Below are 20,374 nucleotides of genomic sequence, written 5' to 3' on the forward strand. Positions count from 1 at the left end.
AATTAAAAAATAAGAAACGAAGTTGTCGAAGAATAATGGAATTTACTACAAAGAAATATTTTTTCTCATTATAAATGCAATGTACATAATATTATGTGATATTTTTTTATATCTACAACTACTTTAAATCTTGTAATTAAGTCGATAATGGTGATAAATTAATGTAAATAAAGTAAAAATAAAGACTAAATATGTCAAGAATGAATGTAACGTAATTATATTTATATAAATGTACTAATAATAATATACAATGACTATTCATCATTCTTTTTAGCATTCGTAATCAATATTAATACGGTGTTAAGCTATTCGCGTGCTAAGTAAGTACACTTGTACTGGCCGAGTAGAGAACTCGTTGAAATTAATCGATTAATTGTATCTCCATTTATGTATCGTTTATATGCAATTTATATGCGTATTTCGTTTTTGTACTGTATTTAATTAACGTAACGTTGATGAGTTTAACTAATGTAATGCTTGTGGATTCGAATCCCACTAGGAAAAATATTTATTTGTTTTATAATATAGAGAATTTTGCACCCTTGCTCGCTTCGCCTGCTCCGGTCGCCTCGCTCGTTAGAATGATAAAAAAAAATGTATTTCCCGTTATTACAGTTTACAAAAATATCACTCACTCAAAAGGTTTTTATGGTGTTTTCTACTCGTGTAAAAGAGGCAACGTTTAGATATTGCACATTTTTTTAAAACTTATGTGACAATATAGATATAGTTTCTATACTTATATATGTTTTATATATTAAATTAGCGGACCCGGACGCGGCTACGGCTGCTTGAAATATAAGAATTTATATAGAAATATAATTTCAATCCAGATGAAATGCTAAAGTGACTATTATATTTATTTTCATAAGGATGAATATCAAAATGACGCGGTAACGAACGCGGTCGCGTAGCGACGACGGTTGTTATTAACATGGCAGAATAAATTGCATGTCAAATTAGAAAGTATTTTAATTTATTAGTATGTATGTGTAATGTAATGTTATATAGTCTATAGCACTTCTGAAGAATGCAGCTTTCATACAAAACAAAAACAAAGTAAATCGAACCAGTAGATCCAGAGATCTTATCGTTCAAACAAACAAATAAATACTTCCGCTTTATTATATTAGTATAGATAAAAATAAAAAAAATACCTATTATATTACATTTTGCCACCGCTGCACCAAATCGAGGAAATTGATTGAACATACAAATCTATCTATCTATATCCAAAGATATATGTACTTATATATACATAGGTACTTTTTCTCTCAATTAAGTTAATAATATCTAAATATTTATGTAAATAAATGTGTGCAATTTCAATAATTTAAAATGGCATACATAAGGAAATATTAAAACGAATATTTGAATTAAAGTAAAATATTTTCTAATCACGAACTAATGTGACAGTCTTGATTAAAGTTGTTAACATTTTTGCGTTTAAGGAAAATAATAATCTAAAATGTAAATAAAGAATCCAGTTGATAATTGTTTGTTACAGCGAGTAAGAATGTAGATGTAGTCTTATATATTACAATCTTTTGAGTTATTACACGTACTTTAAAAAATATATTTTTCCTGCATTGCTATGTAGAGAGAAGAAACCTAGTGTTAAGACACATCGTTTTCCACTTTCTCCCTAATTATATGTTGACAAAGGTATTAATTATCCTTACTATCTGGTTCTTGAAGGTTAATTTTAATTAAACTTTAAACAATAAATAAATTAACAAGTATGAATTATAGCAGTACAAATAAAACTAATTTTATTTCCAAGTTATAATACATTTCTTTTTCTATTGTCCCCAGGTGTTCCATCTCCGCGACATACGGTGGGAGAGGCCGCGGTTCATCTCGAAGTCTTTCCTCGCGTTCGTCACCTTCAACGTGATCAGTTACTCTCTGCTGGCGGCCGAGGTGTTGACCACTAATGTCGCTGATACTTCTGTTAAAAATAGGGTAATTTATTTATGTATCACTTCTTGTATAATCTAAATTAACTAAATGAAATCAGGTGTCGTAGATAGTCTCGATCTGTTGTAAATCTTTATAAATTTGAGGAATTGTATCTTTATTCTAATGTAGTACGACAACAAATGAAGAAAGTGCAATTTTTTCTTAATGCTAGATAAATTTTATTTAATCTCTCTCCCAACAAACAGGAGAGCCACTGTAATCAGACAGGAGAGGTACCACCTAGTATACTATGGTCATTTGACCTTATGGCCAGATTATGTGTGGGTGTTGTCAATTGTATAATTGTGTAACGTCCTTAACCCCAGTTGGCAGTGATCCATTATCCTTTGTACTTGCATACTACTACTGGAATATATTTAAGTTACAATATTTTCTTCTATTGAACAGTTTTTCCTACATAGTTTTCTGCGTTGTTTAGGTAAAATGCAACATGACACGCCGTGTCTAAAATAATCGACGAACAAAAGTGTTTGTGATAAAAGATTTCATATTTTTCTATATCCTATAAACGTTTATAGGCTCTATTGAACATTTGCACTTATGTTAGTTACGATCTTCCTGTTTTTCCTTTGATATTTTTATCAAATGAATGTATTTTCCATGTAAGATATATGCAGGTAACTACATAAGCACTACGGACTCCTGCGGTCTTGCCAGGTGATCGAAACCATGGTGTTCATTGCAATAACAAAGAAATTATGACTAATATTGTACATTCACCCATACAAAATATTTATGTTAATGTCACATAAGTGGTAAGGTATTTCTATACAATAGGGTAACCATTATTTATGTTTTAAATACAATACAGTGGTAAATTATGATTGTATATGTATGTGAATCATATTTACCAAAACAAAGAAAGGCTTTTCTATATAGGTGAAATTATAAATTTACCAGGTAAAAAACTTTGAATCAGAAGGGAAAAGTCTTGAATACACCAGCACAAGAATTCCATATTCCGCATTTAGCAGGGTAGACAGAAATAATCTAGTGATACTCGACACTCCGTTGACTTGTCGAGTTGCGGCCGACGCCGCACTTGCAACAACATTTTAACTGAAAAACATAAATTTTAATATTTAAAATAATATAAACTTTCTTTTCATTTCAAATCTTCAATAATTAAAGATCGTCACCTAGATATTTTTTTATTTCATGTTTGTATTGCTTTGTTGTAGAGCTTTTATCAACACATCTTCAACGGCTGCTACGCGGTGCTGCTATTCATAGTGGTTATATTCTTCCTCATATACGGTGTTGAAGTGTATTTCAAGGTAACTATTGTACTTTGTTTATCAATACAACTTCTATAGTAAAGTTTTTTGCTCGTAAATCTAATAGCTTACTAAAGAAGGCTGTCTGCCTAAAAAGGGGTGGCTAGAGGATTAGAGATTTTTTTTTGATTAGCTATGTAATACATATATAAGCTCGTTCGCCTTGTCCTTTTTCTATAAAAAAAAATGTATGTATAAATGTGTAATAAAAACACCCCTAATTTATTTCCGGCCACCATTTTGAAAAACTGTGCAGTTGCCACAATTCTGATCGAACGAATTATAATTTAAAAAAATTTATAGCATAAACTAGTAGACATGACATTTTTGACCTATAAGGCTGTAGGGCTTATCAATTAAATGGACATACATTCGTACATACCCTCCTGACGCAGTCGGGTAACTGTGTATTAAAAAAATAGTTTGTTATATATCCATTTCAATAAAGCATAAGGTCACACGACCACACAATAACACTAACGCTAGGCTATTTATGGCAACAATTAGAGTACTATACCATTTGTGCCATCTGTGGCCTTCTTTAGGTCACGATAATCGATCATTGTTCGCGAATAATGTGTGGTCCTTATTTATGTACAACAATCATAACATTTTGAGACTTATTGCTTTCAAATTTAGGTTACTTTTACTATAATATACATTGTCATAGCAAAAATAGTGACAGTCATACGATAGGAACGAGAAATAAAGATAAGCTTCTTACACCAAGTTTTCGCCTCCAAAAAGTTAATAAATCCTTTATGGGTCTGAGTATACGTGTATATAATAAAATTCCGCAGTGTATTCTTAGTTTGCCACTACAAAAATTTAAAATATCTGTAAAAAAAATTCTAATAAGTAAAGCGTATTACACTGTTCAAGAATATTTAGAGGATAAGCATGTATGAAATTAAAGTCTATTGAATGTAATGCAGAATAGCTGCCAGCTAATGTAATAGATTGTACCATTGATTTTGAAAAAAGCAACTGTTTAGTTTCTTGCCGGCTCTTCTCAGCAGAACTGCCTTCCAAACCGGTGGTAGCTTTTTGTTCATATGTTCATTCGACGATTCAAAAGTGCTTATAATAATTGCCTATTTGAATAAAGAATATTTTGAATTTGAATTTGAATTTGTGTCAAATTGTTTCTGTGTTTACTATACTGTATGACAGAACAAATTTATTCTCAGTTGATAATGGTTTATTGTAGTATCTAGAGTTCTAGACGGGAATTTAATTAACAACGTGGGGTAAGTTTGATAAAGCCGTCGTAAGCTGCGTATATATAATTTTATTTATATTTTATGCGTATCTATCACACTTTGAGAAGCAAGAGTAATTATATGCATACAATACAATTTCTTCCTAATTAAAGAAAACATAACGAAATAGACATGTTTTTATTTTAATTTGAGGCCATTGTGGTTTGACTTTACTCACTGAATCGAATTATCTTCATTTCCTTGCTATAGACAAGGTGCTCGGTCAAGACAAGGTGCATCGTTGTATTCACGTGGTAACGGGCGGCGGTAATCACTTACTATCAAGTGATCTGCACGCTCGTTTGCCTTGTGTTTTCCATGAAAAGAATGGGTATCGAACCCGCTACTTTTAATTTAAACCATTTGGTCCAACATAAATAATTCATAAACACTCTTAATTAAAAATATTAATAAGGTACCTTACTATTCCAATTTGTTATAGCTTCGTGGTGAATTCCTGAAAGAGACGAAAGTATGTACGATAATATCTCCAAGGCCCGGTCCTTCCACCGCCGCCGAGGGTGACGATGTGCAAGACACTTTGGTCACTAAGCAGGTAAATAACTTAGTTTTAATTTTTTTTTTTTTATTTTTATTTGAACAAGTTTCTATTTGAAAAGAGGAATTGTCGAGTTTATTTCCGGGCTTTTGAGATTCGTTTATTTGACTATTCAATATGCTTGAAACAGTTCTATTAAAATTACATATATGTAGGTAGGTACTTTATTCTGTTTTTTTTTTTAATTTTTTTTACATTACGTGCATAGTCGTAGGAGTAAGGGTAGTCCAATCGAGGAAACTTATTAACAAAAAAAATATTACATAATATTTAATATCTACCCTTTTGACACTATTATTAAAGTAATTAAAGTAAAACATAAAAATCTATCTTAATTTTTCTCTAAACGAAGATAATTGCTAGGGTGTAATGGTTTAAAATATCACTTTAGTTCAAAATGATGTTGTCACGGCAATTGTTTATGATGTTGCAATGAAACCTATAATTATATTATTGTTTTGCTTTGTAAGCTTTGTGGTGTGTGAGTGCTGAGTGCACTTGATTGTTTTATAGGAGGAAGTTATTATTTGTTATATAAGTGCACATGTACTTGCAACTTAAATGTCTATGTTCTGTATTATATAAATATCTGTTTTTTTTTAATTATTTTAACGAATCTACTATATTTAGTCCTAATTATTTCTTAGTTCTTATATCTTTAATCTATGGGTTTCTATGGATGACCATCATCTATGAGTATGGGTATCTATGGATGACTTATTTCAGAGAAAATTCGTACCCATTTTATCAGGGTCGACAGAAATAGAATTTAATTTTAGTAGACAGGAGAAACGATAACAAATCGGTAAATCTTCTGAAACATGTCAAACTAATATTTTCGTCAACTTTCCTTTGACATTCGTCAGCTAGTATCAGAATAATTTTATATATTTAACTTTATTTTTAGGGTATCCAAACAGATTTAGCCGACTGCAATGGCACGGTAGATCCTCGCTCTGTAAACCACTCGCAGTTGCACCAATCTCGCTTGGGTCTGGTCAGCCAGGCGTTGATGCTGATACTCATCGCTGGGTTCCTGGCTTCTGAGACGTTAAGTGAATTTTGGAAGACAAAGTAAGTGGTATTTTCTTTTCTATTTGATATTGCTATCAGGTCTTTGTATTATAAAAATAAGTAGTTTAAAAGGCGAGATTTTGCAAACAGCATTTATATCGGCTAAAACGTTTCTGAGATTAGCGTGCAGTAACGTATAGATAAACAGGCAATTTTTTTAAAAATCATAATATATTTTCCTTATATCTTTCGTGCACAGAAAACGATCAGTTACAGTTTTATTACGTGTATAGATTATAGTAATGGAAGAGACTAAATAGTAAATACTACTATAGGTGGCATTATAAAACTTATAAATTAAAACTTAAAATTTGATAAAATTTGGTAGGTAATGAGTGCCTTTTCTAGGTTATATATGCCTTTCCTGCTGTTTGCGGGATTTATCGTGAAAATTATTATGAGATGTGCGTTCTTGGTATGGACGTAAAAGGAGAAAACTGAATAACTATTGGTATTTATAGATCCACTTTTTGGCGTATTAAATGTGAAAAACACGCAAAGCCGAGAAACAAAACTAAAAAGCAAAGTTTTAGCATTTGATTAGCTACTGTTTAATTTTCTCCTTTATACCATGTTAAAAACAAAACTCAAAACCCAAATCAATTTCAAAAACTTCCACATTCACTCAGAGTGCCAGTAGTATCCCGCAACTGGCACGACCTGCTGTTCCGACTCGCGGAGATCGGCGTCGCGCTATGGTTCCCCTGCGTGCTGTGGAACTGCATGGCGCCGGAGCGGCTGTGGCTGCTCAACCCGCGGCGGCTGCTCGCGCGGCAGCTGGACGACGCGCGGCTAGCTGATCTACTCTCGAAGAGACCTGCTGATTATAAGGTAAGGAACAAATACTGGCTCAAGGCAGAGTACATACTGAACATGAACAGGGACAAAAAAATCTATACGAATTATCTTTGCGTCTCTTAACTACGATGGAGTTAATGGTAAGAAAAAATTAAGAAAAGAATAAATTAGTTCATTAGTGTGAATAATGATACAAATAAATTTTAATTACTGTAGTAGGTTAGCAACTCTCACCTCAGCTAGTAGGACGCATTAACAATAGTTTAATTGTTTCGTTTAACTAACAACTTAACTAACAAGCATTCTTATCGCATGTTTACAAATCTACTAGCGATATTACACTCGATATTTGGTGTGTAAAGGTGAAAGTGCTCATAGGAATTGCTCATATTTCAATATTTTTTTTAACCTTCGTAGTAAATATTTGTTTTTTTTTTGCAGTTTTTTACCTAACCAAAGTTGTTGAATAAATAAGTAATTAATTATTTATTCAACAAAGTTTATAATGGTTTACATTGGTGTCAGTTGATATAGTATTTGTGTCAGCCAGAATGCAAAAGGGTACAGGCCAAATTTATTTATATTCACTAAAACAGTATACGACTGCTGTTTTTTTTTATATTATTATGTTATATGTTCCATCCCAAAACGTTATGTAAAACGTGCTATTTATACTATGTGCCGTAATGTATCATCATGAGGATCGCTTGTCTTCAGCTTTCATGCTTCCAATTCTGAAAACTTATGCTTACTAGTATTGTCCTCATCTTGCCAAACCTTGGCCGTATAAAATATGTTGGCATGTCTTGGTCCACTGGCTACGTCTAGCTAATCTTGGCCCATCAGCCAAGTAAGCGAATATGTCTTCTCAGATCATGGGGGTTTTGGTCCATCTATCTTGGCCAAGAAAAGTGCGATTTTTCCTGGAGCTCTACAAGGAACTTCAGTGGTCCCTATGGAAAATATTTATCGCGAAGTTTCTTTATTCAAAACCTTTAAAAGCTATTGAGGATTCCGATGTGAAGGTGGTAAGTGTCTTAGAATTTGTTCTTAATTTATTAAATATTTTAAATAATCTTCATGAAGGAAGATATCTTTTTATGTGTTTTATGGTATATGTTTCGAAATATTCATTGTACTAACAAAATTAACCATTTTTTTTATTAAAAAGTGATAAAACCAACTCCTCTCATCTGATGTAGGTACTCGTATATGACTTGCTCACATACTATAACGTATAGTCACTTTGTCTTCTAACTAGAAACGGTTCAGGAGCTACAAACAAATCTTCTTTGAATAAAATATTTCTTAAACCAGCCTTTTTAGTAAATACTTATAATAATTTTTCAGAATGTGGAAACAGATTCCCTCGTGGGCAGTGTGGGTTCGAATCTCGATTGCTGGATATGCTACGACAACACGCGGCCTGAGCCTCTTATCAAACCGTGTAGGTGTACTGGCGATGTCGCCGCCGTACATCATGATTGTTTGAGGAGGTGGCTTGTTGAGGTATGTATACAAAACTAAACTGTCATTAAAAGTAAATTTGTTAAATAGCGTGAGCCACGGCTCAGCAATATGACAAATGGGCATAATTTTTTTTTTCCATCTTCAAGTTGTATCCCGCACACAGAAATGTAGGTAGATGGAACCTAGTGTTCAGACACTCCGGTTCCTATTTTAAGCCGAATTCTGGAGGCATTGGGTACTAAGTGGCTAAACTTAATGCCGCGCTAGACCAGAGCGAAGAAATGAAAATGTTTAATTTCATTCCCTGTGGAAGTGGGAATCGAACCCACAACCTGTGACATTTACAGTCACACTTTGTGCCCCTGGGTCACGAATAGTCAAATTTCTATTTCATTTTCATAATTGCGTCTGGAATCTACTTTTTTCCGATGGCACTATGGTGCCATGTGCCTTTGCCTTTGCCAGTGCCTTTGTAAACAATAATTATATTTGTCTTCTTTAATTTTTCAGAGCGCGTCTACTCCTGATGGCTTAAAATGCAAAGTGTGCAATACTCCATATATCGTTCAAGAGACTAATAGGCGAGTGATTTTCTTTTGTTTAAAGTAGTATATAATATTTTATAGCTTTTAAAATTTAAATTACTTAAGATGTTTATTTGGAGTGTTATTATTTTTTGTTTAAGTGTTAGTTTTAACTGAATAACTTCTCGAATAAAGTGCTCGTAATGATATTTGGATACATTTTAATACTGGATTAATAATAATTTATAATATGTTCCACGTGTTACCAGAGTGGAGTGGGAGCGCGGGTTCACGCTGGCGCACTGGGTGCGCACGGTGCTGGGCGTGGCGTGCGCGTGCGCGGCGGCGGGCGCGGCGTGGGCGCTGGCGCAGCTGTTCCCGTCGCCCGTGCCGCGCGTGCTCGCCGCTGGCGCCGCGCTGCTCGTGTGCTATGTCGTTATACGGTATTCAACTCAGATAAACCCTAATTCAAACCATTCACATTCGTGAGTGAGTGTCCGGTCCTCTCCCCTTGGTCCCCTTTATTGGTCCATCAACCCTAGTTCAAACCGGCACTCGTGGACTCGAATGAATATCCGGGCCTCCCTGTGATCCTCTTCATATTAGTGTTAAAGGAGATAAGAGATGAGGCCCCTCTACACTGAGTGAAAAAAATGTGATACAGGGGCGAAGGACGATTACAGAAACTTCATAATTTGTAATGAAAAACAACTGCAACTAAAATAATAGTATTACAATAAAGAATTTGATGCACTTAAGAAAAGCTTAAGCTCTGGTGTAATGTTGATATTAGCTTTGAAATTTTGGCATATGTCAGTGCAAAATTTACACACATGTTCAACCTTTAGTATACACTAATTTATTTATCTTCAATTCCATGCTGTTATTATTTAAATCCATACTATTTTTCTAATATTCTATATTTTTTCACATTCAGGTTCCTCGGTATGCACACTGTGACCGCATATCAACGTGCCAAAGTATCCTCTCTCAAAATAATCACAGAACCCTTAGAGCTTAACGCCGATCAAAGTCAACTGTCAACCATCAGTAAAACTGTCACCGTTGAAATAGCATCTAAAGCTATATTAGACCAAGCTCTAAAAGGCGAGAAATAGATAAATAAGAAGAAAAGTAATGTGTCAGTGCTATGCAAAAGCTTATATTCATACAGCCAGACTATATTAAAAAAGTAACCGTCAAAGTGACAAACGTCTGTGGCATTACAAATTTTATCTGTGGTCTGTGGTTTAAGTGTTAATAAAATAAAATCGCCATATCAAACGATATATTTTTTTTTCGTTCGAAATTACGAGTCGATACTCAGTGAGTTTATTATTTATACCTAAGTGATGATAAATTTTTAATAAAATAGTTTAAAAAAACAAATTTATCAAGATTTTAAGCGTTGTGATGTGCTAGTACAAATACTGTCATGTGGATTGAAAACTGGTCAATAACAAAAAGAAAACAGCTAAAACAAAAGGATTTTTTAGATATAAGAGTCTTAAATAAGAATAAAATTGTTGCCAAATTTAAATTTTTACACGTAAATACGTATCCATTGCTCTGTTCAGTACTTTTTTTTAAGTTGTACTGTCTAAGTATTATAATATTTAATTATCTTTCGTTATATTTAAAAAGAAATAGTAATTGTGGCCAGATATAGTAATAATCGTATTGCAGGGGCACAGAGTGTGACTGTAAAATCGACTTATTTTGAGTTCGATCCTCACTCGAGGAAATTAAATATTTATTTAAATTTATATTTCCATTTCTTCGCGCTGGTGTCGATGTAAAGTGTTGAGTTCCGCCACTCAATACGCAACGCCTCCAGAATTCAGCGGAGAGTGGGGAACGGAGTGTCTTAATCCAAGGTTTCCGTCTGCCTACCCTGATGTGGGCGGTATACAGCGTGAAGCTGAAAAATAATTATATTAATCGTATAAAAACAAATAAAGTAATTTCCATGTAGATTAACATTTTGTAAATATTTTCATAACAATTCCTGTAAAATTTGATCAAATATTATTGGTCAATAAACGAGACATTAGAACATACTTATGTAGTGTTGGGTAATAAAAAAAAAATAATTTTATTTTCATGGGAAACAAACAGTAAAGTAATTTTTTAATGATAAAATATAAAAAAAATACAAAAACTATTGTTTCCACAAAACTTTATAAGATACAGCTATTCACTAGAAAAGAAAATGTATATAGCTGTATTCGCTTTTATATAATTAATATTTACTGCTGCATATCTTTATTATTTATTTTTATGAGTATTGTTACTTTAAAAAATAAATCCTAATATTATATATAAAAATATTTTCGTTTTCCATCTATACCGTAATAAATAACTATATCTAATTATATACAGTATGATCCTTAGGTCATAGATTAAAAAAATATCTTAATATTTATTTGTATGTGTGTATAAAAATTTGGGAGATTGACATTTAGTTTTGAATAGCGTATGACTGTAAGTGCATTGGTTGTGGGTTCCTTGATGTATACTCGACGGAAATAAATTTTTATCTCTCCGGTCTCAGGAGGACAGTAACGCATTCGATTTTCTTTTAGATTCGATTCGAGTCTTGACATTAGGTTGTCTCTGCTTACCCTGCAATATGCGGGATACAGCGTGAAGCCTTAAGCCATAATTGAAAATTTTAAAAATGTTTATTAGCTGATTTATAATTAAGCTACAGGCATTATTTCCGTATCCATTTTGTATGTACTTATTTATAGAAAAGACATTGTGTAATCAATCTATAATTTGTTAGCATAACATAAATTGTTTTAATGAATAAATGTTATATTATAAGTCAATTTAATTACCTGTATTCCTTTTAATTTTTTTGCCATTCAGATATATAAACAAAATATTATGTTTTTTATTTGCAATTTATTTAAATGTACAGTACAAACTTAATATATCTACCCTCAGTTATATCTATTCTCAATTTGCGGACTACCCAGTACGAACTCCGCGATTTTATTTAATTCGAAAACATATTTTAATATTTATATTTTTTTTGTATTTAAAAAAATATTGGACAAAATATGGGTAATTAAATGGGCTTTTTATTAAGGTAAAAAACACAAGCAATATAGATTAAAATTAAAAATCCATTATATTACAATAATGATATCTAGATCAACATTTAATTTATACACACCTAAATTATGGTTATTTTTTGAAGAAAATATCAAATTTCAAATTTTAAGAGATACAATATTTATGATTTAGTTGAAACGTTAGTTTATTATTCACTCTGAGACGTATACTATATTTAACTGGCATCGAATTATCTACATTAGTAGGTGCTATGTTTATGTAATTACAGTGAAACAGAAAAAAAACTAAAGTAATTACTATCTATATATTTTTACTAATACTGTTTCTTTTTCTTTGGTTAAAGACCTAAATATATATAAAATAATTAAAATTGATATGTTAGAGTACACAAGTATGGAAAAGTGTTAGATTTTCCTCAATTTCCTTATAACACAGAACTTTGGTAAATTTATTAAGTAATAGTATAAAAAAATTTCGTATCCATCCTTTTTGTTTCTTTTTAAACTAGTTTTGTTAAAAATGTTGTTTTCTTAAATTATTATTGTTTTTTTTATTTCCCACTATCCGTATAATGTTATATTTTGGCATCTTCTAGTTGTTTAATTTTTTTAAAAAAGAGGCTTTACATAATGTATTGTAATATAATTTCAAAATTTAATAAACATTATTTTAGACAAATATTGTTGTATTTTCATTGGTTTTTTTAAGTATATGTATGTATTTGTACCACAATATGCCAGTGCCAATTTGCATTTTAAGTGTTAATATAGAGAGGGTTTTTTCACTTATGGGCACATATTAAAAGACAGAAATCAATTATCTACAACATGAATATGAACTATTAACCTAACTTAGCTCAAAAAAAGATTTTCGCGAAGATTCAAATAATGAAATTGAATTAAACTTTACCTTTATAAAAATTAAGTCATTTTAAAATCCCACTATATGTATAACCGTACAATATAACTGTATTTAAAGTATTTATATATGAACAGGTAAAATTATTACCTTTATAACATTTATTTTAATGATAATTTGGAATGATTTTAAAATCTGTTATAAATGTGTAATCTGTATTTTTTTTTATTGTAATATATACTTTTTTTTAAAATCAAAACAGTAATTTTAAAGGACTATACTTACAGCCTTTGACATAACATGTATAAAAACATATATTTTTATATATTCTATTAATATAATTAAAATAGTTTTGACATATGTATAGAAAAAGCATATTATTATAGAATATTATGAATTAAGTAGTCGAATAGTAGTACCTAGTTCGCTAGCGTTCACAAAAAAATAGTTCAATATTTATAATTAATCTATAGATATTCATCCAGTAAACTTCAATCAAGGTTGTCGTGGCGCAGGGCAAAAGCGTGACTGTAAAGGCGACACTTGTGGGTTCGATACCCACTCGACCTGGTAACCAGGCAAAGCGTAGCGTTGATTTGCGCTACTCTACACGCATTGCCTTAAGAATTTGGCGGAAAGTAAGGAACGGAGAGTCTCAGCACTAAGCTCCCAGGTTCCCCCTGACTACCCATTTATGTGAGTGAAGCTAAAAAAATAGAAACAACTATCAATAATTTGCCAGTCAATTTATTCTGTATTTCTCCAAAATATAAGGTTTACACTGTGGTAAAATATACCTATTACTTAAAATGTATTGTTTATTAACAGGAATATATGATGGGACTCTATAAATTGTAGATTTGTATTGATAATATACAACTTGTTCCAGTATTTTTGTGTAAGTAATTGAAGTATTTCAATGGCGACAAATAAAGAGAAAGGAAATCATTTTTATTTGTTTTATTTATAGCACAGTTACCGTCCGCGACTATATTTGCGAGGACTTCATAATGGAGAATAATCACAAAATTTAAATTCTAGTTCATCGTATTGTTTTTTAAAAATAAAAAATACATGTGAAAGAATTATTTTGATACGTTTTTTAGTTTTTGAGATATTGTCCTTTAAAGTAAGCGCGCGACGCGAGATTCCGTCGGGCCGTAACCGACTCGCGTGACGTCACAGGTCTTGCAAAACTCGCTCGCTCAGTTCGTCTTCGTTCGCTCGTAGTTCGCGCTCTTCTTTAGCTGGCGTTCCATCACAAATTTAGTTTCATTTAATAAATAATATGTAGATATATATTTAAAATCTTTTTTTTTTTCACAAACATAATGTAATAGCGAGCATTGTATTTTAAGATATTGAAGTTTTGATAGTACTTTGTCAAAAAAACAGTTCTATCTTGCTCGGTTTCATGGCGTGTTGTACCAAAATCTTTAGCTTTGATTATTTTTATTATAGTATCGATACTAGAAAGCTTGAATTTTTTCCAACAACACTTGGCTTGGCTTGAGTGTTACCACAAACTTAATCAGTACTTTAATGGAGAAACTACTCAGAACTTCGATGGAGGCATACAGGAAAAAAAAGAAGAGCTCTGCATTAGATTTGCGGCCTTTTTAGATTTGCAGAAGGCCTGTAACTGTGTGCCTTGTCAATGTATTTGGAGGGCATTGCGATCCAAAGGGATCCCTGAGGCCTATATTAAGATTATTAGGTATATGTACCACGATCCCGCTTTGCGATTCGCGATGGTTAGGACTGCTGTTGGCGGCACCAAACCCTTTAGATCACAGTAGGGGGTTCACCAATGCACGGTTCTTAGTTTGTTCTTATTTATTGTAGAGCTGAATACTGTCACGGCTCACATCCAGGACCAGCCTCCATGGCTGATGATGTATGCCGATGACATTGCACTCATTGAAGAGAACCAACTAATGCTGGAGCGTAAAGTGAACCTCTGGAAGGGTACGCTTGAGAACGGCAGTCTTAAACAAAATGTGTCGAAGTCCGAATACATAGCCTGAGGGAGCTCGGACTCGAGCACTGTCCTTATAAGTCCTGAACCAGGCGTTAAGTTGGAAAAGTTTCCTGGGCCAAATGGTGGGAGGATACTAGTGTGGTCTGCGACCGCAGAATACCACCCAAGCTCAAGGGGCTGATATATAAGAGCATCATCTGACTGGTTCTTTTATACGGCAGCGAATGTTGGCCAGCACTATCTCGGCATGCTGAGAATCTTCACATCACGGAAATGAAGATGCTGAGATGAATGGGCGACGTAACGCGGTCTGACGCATACGTTACACATTCATTCGAGGTAGTCTTGGGGTCCATTACGTAGCGGATAAGCTCCAAGAGTGTGGCCTAAGATGGTATGGCCACGTTGCGCGCCAGTTAGGAACTGTGTCGGATGCTGGTGCCCTGCTATGTCTATCCTGTCCCTGGAGCTAGACCTCCGAACGCCCAAGGATGCGGTGTTTGGATGTCGTGATGCAGGACATGAGTACCAATGGTCGAACCACTCAGGTACCAATGGTTGAAGACTCGTCGCTTCGACGATGTAGCCCATTATAAATGCCATGGTATGTTTACAATGACCTCTGCTGGCGGCACAATCTTCGCAGATTACGTATAAACTTATTGGTTCTTTTCATTGCATTCTAAACTGCAGTAATATTGTTTAATACGTGCGCGGTGTTCTGCTGTAATCTACATTTGGCAATACATACATTACCTACTCTTTTAACTTATACGTACGCAATAGCATCATGACCATAACTCTCTCTTGCCGATCTTCAATAATCACAATAAAAATATTATTCTGATATACATATATAGAAATATTAAAAATCTACATCAAAGAAAATGTACATCTGCTCAACTTACTGCATGTATTTAGTTATATTATTATTATATTATTTTCACTTATAAAACAATCTTACTACTTTGAACTGGAATAAAAGGTTTGGTACTTTTAACGCAAATAGCGTTACCTACAATATGAAACTAGTTAGGTTAGGTTACATTACAGTTTTAAATAAATAATTTCAAACAAAATAACATAAGATATTATCTATCACTACCCCAAATCGACATAATATTACTAGTTAGACAACAAAACTTATCTTCGCATTTTTACTCCTTGCATTTCTGCGGCGATGAAATCACTATTATTCGATAAATAATCGGCAACCATAAATCCATATATTACAGGTAAGTTATCCGATTGCCCTTTTTCGAATCCCTCATCCATTTTAATTAATTGGATTAACACTTTAGCACAGGTAAGAATCAAACAAACAAAGTACTGCGCGAGATCTCCTAACTATCACCGGCGACTAGCGAGTTGCAAGACCTGTGACGTCACCGCCGACCGCGGGACTGTAAGCGGCATTTAAAATTTTTGCAAACTTCAAATGCCTGTAAAATCATAACTACTTAGTTTTTTTTAATGAAACAAAAACTAGTGTATTTGTATACGTAAAAACATTACTGTAACGAACTTTGAAGCATTATTTCATACCTATTACCATTCCTCATTCTTGCCATACTACTTCCATTTAACCACCCGTTGTTATTGCCACTTGCAGGAGGTGGGCAAAAAGAACCTACCTACTAAAATAATTTAAATACAATATATATAACAAGAGGCAGAGGAAACCTAGTGTAACGACACTCCGTTACCCACTTGCCGCCGACTTATTCGAGGCACCCGTGTTGAGCATCGGAACTCAACGCCGTGCTTTTGCCTGGTACTCTGGTATCAAAAAAATAAAATATTAATAAATAACAACTCATTACCCCTAGTGGGAATCGAACACACAACCGTCGCGTTACAGTCACACGCTTGTGCCTTGCGCTACGACGCCCCCAAAATATTACGCTATTGACCATGGCGCGTCCATTTTAAAATAACAAAAAAGTAATTTTATCTGTAGTTAGACAGTTTTATGGTGTTTCTATGAAATCTCGTGTACGAGTATTTACATTATCGATTTTTTATTCTGGCTTTAAGCCAAGGCAAGGCGAAGGTCGCATAAATTTCGTAGCTTATGGCGAATAACTCAGTGGCGATATAACGAGTATTGTTATGGGACGTTTACGGCCTCACTTCATAAATTTGTTCTTAGTATCAATTGTTTTTCATCACTTTTACCTCGCATTATTTGCGGATTTTGCGAGGATTATTTTTATTTCTCCACTTTTGTTTAATTAGTGAGTATATTTTCCAGCAGTATTTGCGTATTAACATCTATATAGACGTACTGAATGGCGGAACCTAATGTCACAAACAATTTTAGTCTACAGAAGCACAAAGGTGTTTTCAAAGAGATTGCAGATGGGCAAAAGTCACAAATAATCACACGCAGTTGAGGGTAATACGGTTAATTACAATTCCGTAGGTCAAAAAACGGTATTCTTTTAAGGATACAAATACAATAAAATGCCCACTAACGACTTCCTTTCTACCTTTAAATAATATTGTTAATAGGTACTATTTTCTATTTTTAATTTTTGTCATATCAAGTTATAAAGCCTATAAATCTATAAATCATATTCACCTATAAACAATCTAATATACCTTTTTGATACAGTACTTAACAAATCTAGATTACGTACATACGGTTTAGAGTTAACCTACTTAACGTAAACCTCCAGAAAAAAATTAAAATAAATCTAGAAAGTTCACGTTTGAACAATAGCCATTTCTCACCCCTTTAATAGATTAAATCGTATACAGAGGGAGTTTTGAAACGGATTCTAAAAATAGCATCGCGCCTCCGCGCCGGTGAAGGCCAGAATGCATTGAGAAAACCTTTCAATGTAATTTAGTTTGTATGAAGCTGACCGCCTACGCCTTTTATGGTGTAAGCCATTTCTAATTTAAATTTTTATTCACAGATTTGAAGTTAATTAAATTTCAATTGTGATAAGAGTCGAAAATATTGAATTTGAATTAATATTGAAATTTTAAAATATTGTTAGATTAAGTTTTTCTTTTGACTTCTTCCGCGTCGTCAAATAAAAATTTCTGGAAATTGTGTACGCATAGAAACAATCAACGCCATTTAATATAGACTATTATTACCTTCCTCGATAACTGCAAAAATAGAAGGATAGAATAGATAGGTATAAGGTGTTATGCGTTTTCCGTCTACGACAGCCTGAATTCGAAATTCTAATCCGCGTATTTGATACATTGTTAATAACGATTATCTTAATACATTTTATTCTTATTATTATTGAAACTATTACTCATATTTATAATGAACACCGCCAATTTAACTCTTGAACTTTGTGATACCTACTATCGGTTAGTTGTTTGTTATTAAATTAATTGATTAATCGTTATCCAATGTCACTAATTACCTACTTTTGTTTTTGCATGGGCCGTGTGAATCATATGATTGTTTAGACATCTACATATAAATAAATATATATGTACATACTATATATATATAAATAGTGAAATATACTGGACTTTATTTTAATACGACTCCGGAGAACAACAGTTAAATGTTATATCTCCAGGTCGTTTTGCATCAGGAATGTGCCTTACAGTTGTGGGTTAAGTAGATCGCCACTCGAAGGAATGATAATAATTGATTAATTTTAATTTCTCCGTTCCAAATGCAGGGTTGATTTCTGCCTCTTACCTCACATTGCCTCGATATTTTGGCGAAAAGTGAGGAACGAAGTGTCTTACAAAACTAGGTTTCCTCTGCTGCTATTTGGAAAGAAAAGTATAACACGTGTATGAAAATATATTGACTGGACTTTACTTCAGAAACACGTGGTCTGTATGTTTTGTTACGTAATATATTTATTTATAGACATTAGAATATTACTTTAGATAAAGCTAGATTTATATAACTTCATAGATAATCCATACTAATGTAATAAATTCGAAAGTAACTCTGTCTGCGATGTATAATAATACAAAAAAGTCTTGGGATGAACACAGGCTACTTTATCTCAACCTCTTCATCTCATTTGTTTTTTTGTAAAATTATACTTTAGTGCACATCACTACAACGAATACTTTATATCACAGTTGTAGAATGACCTAATCGTGGTGTGCAGGGCTTGGTTAGAGAATGACCGACTCGAACGGGCAAACGAGGCGACGTTGACAGTTTTGTCAATTTTCATACATTTTCTATTTTATTACTATTTATTCTAATATTAATAATTTGCTTTGTTTATGTTTACTTATATTTTTTTGTTAATTTTAAATAGTTAGGTATTTTTTCTAATATTATTTTTTTTTTCCTTACTTCTCATTCATCATTCATCTAGTTATTATTCTTTTTCGGTTGATTTAAATTATTAAAGGTTTATATTTTCTTTTTATTCCTATTGAAAAAATTCTATAAATATTTTAAATTAATATTGTTATAATACAAGCGGGCAAAGCCTTGCAGATCCGCTAGTTTCCATATAAATACATATATCAATCTATCCTTAAAAGAGTTCAAATAATCATTTGAGTTGCAAACTTAAGTATACTTACATAATCTACGTAAATAAGTAGGTAACGAGTCAGCGCGGTGTTGAATTTCGCCGCTCAACACGCAATGTCTCCTGACATTGGCGATAAGTGAGGGAACGGAAGTGTTTTTATATGAAGACGTGTCTTAAAACTGGGGACCCAGATTTCCTCTTTCGTTTCGTTTTCTACACATACAATACATGACACGACATTTTGGCTAGTATAATCTATTCTAATTAAAATGAGCTGACAATTCAGCATTTATAAATAAATATAACATAATTTTAAATCAAATACTTTAAAATGTTGTCTCTACCCTGACCTTAGATTTATGAATTTCAAATCGTCTGTAAAATGTCCGTCATGTGTCTGTTGTGGCTGTGTGAGATTAACATTTCCATGTTGTGTGATTGATGGCTCTACCGTTGCTCTACTTTTCATTTTTTTTTTATTGTTTCATATCATTGTTTATAACATGTTTACTATTTATAAATTAAACAAGTGTAAACAGTAAACCGCTTCACGCTGTATCCCGCACACAGCAGGGTAAGCAGAACACTAGGTTCCCAGCGTTAAGCCACTGCGTTCCCTACTTTCTGCCGAATTTTAGAGGCATTGCGTGTTGAGGGGCAGAACTCAACGCTGCGCTTTGCCTCGACACCAGAGCGAAGAAATGAACAAAAAAAAGAATAAGAGAGCATAATTTATTTCTACTCTTATTGCCATTGTAAAATATAGCCCTTTTTTAAATTTAAATAATATGTTTTTCATAAATACTGTATTGCTTGTTATATTTTTTTTAAATTATACATTTTATTACTAAAAAGTATGTATGTACGTATACCTACTCGGATACAGTAAACAAAGAAAAAGAGTTATCTCGTTACAGAACAAAAAGACAATCTAGTTACCTAACCACCATTATTGATTTTCCGATGCATCCCTCCAATTTGATTTATACGAAGTTCTATAGCAATTTCTCACAATAT

At 32.9% G+C, this 20,374-nt stretch overlaps 1 protein-coding gene across 4 annotated transcripts in view; it reads left to right on the top strand.

The window, feature by feature from the left end:
• The window catches only part of LOC146533531 (uncharacterized), a 68,488-nt gene extending 54,649 nt beyond the window's left edge, over positions 1-13,839 (top strand). For 2 of the 4 annotated variants that reach the window (XM_085194821.1, XM_085194822.1), the window contains exons 5-14: positions 1,816-1,965; positions 3,165-3,260; positions 4,965-5,078; positions 5,989-6,155; positions 6,785-6,986; positions 7,826-7,981; positions 8,304-8,462; positions 8,934-9,004; positions 9,217-9,390; positions 9,885-13,839. In XM_085194821.1, coding sequence (XP_085050947.1) covers positions 1,816-1,965; positions 3,165-3,260; positions 4,965-5,078; positions 5,989-6,155; positions 6,785-6,986; positions 7,826-7,981; positions 8,304-8,462; positions 8,934-9,004; positions 9,217-9,390; positions 9,885-10,065 — 1,470 coding nt within the window. In that variant the 3' untranslated portion in view covers positions 10,066-13,839. The remainder of the gene's footprint in view (positions 1-1,815; positions 1,966-3,164; positions 3,261-4,964; positions 5,079-5,988; positions 6,156-6,784; positions 6,987-7,825; positions 7,982-8,303; positions 8,463-8,933; positions 9,005-9,216; positions 9,391-9,884) is intronic. The other 2 variants (XM_085194823.1, XM_085194824.1) reach the window with 2 other exon arrangements.
• The last annotated feature ends 6,535 nt before the right edge of the window (positions 13,840-20,374 follow it).

Source organism: Heliconius melpomene, chromosome 12 (assembly GCF_056956725.1).
Source record: "Heliconius melpomene rosina isolate 202511_hmr_F chromosome 12, ASM5695672v1, whole genome shotgun sequence".
Classification (NCBI taxonomy): Eukaryota; Metazoa; Arthropoda; class Insecta; order Lepidoptera; family Nymphalidae; genus Heliconius; species Heliconius melpomene.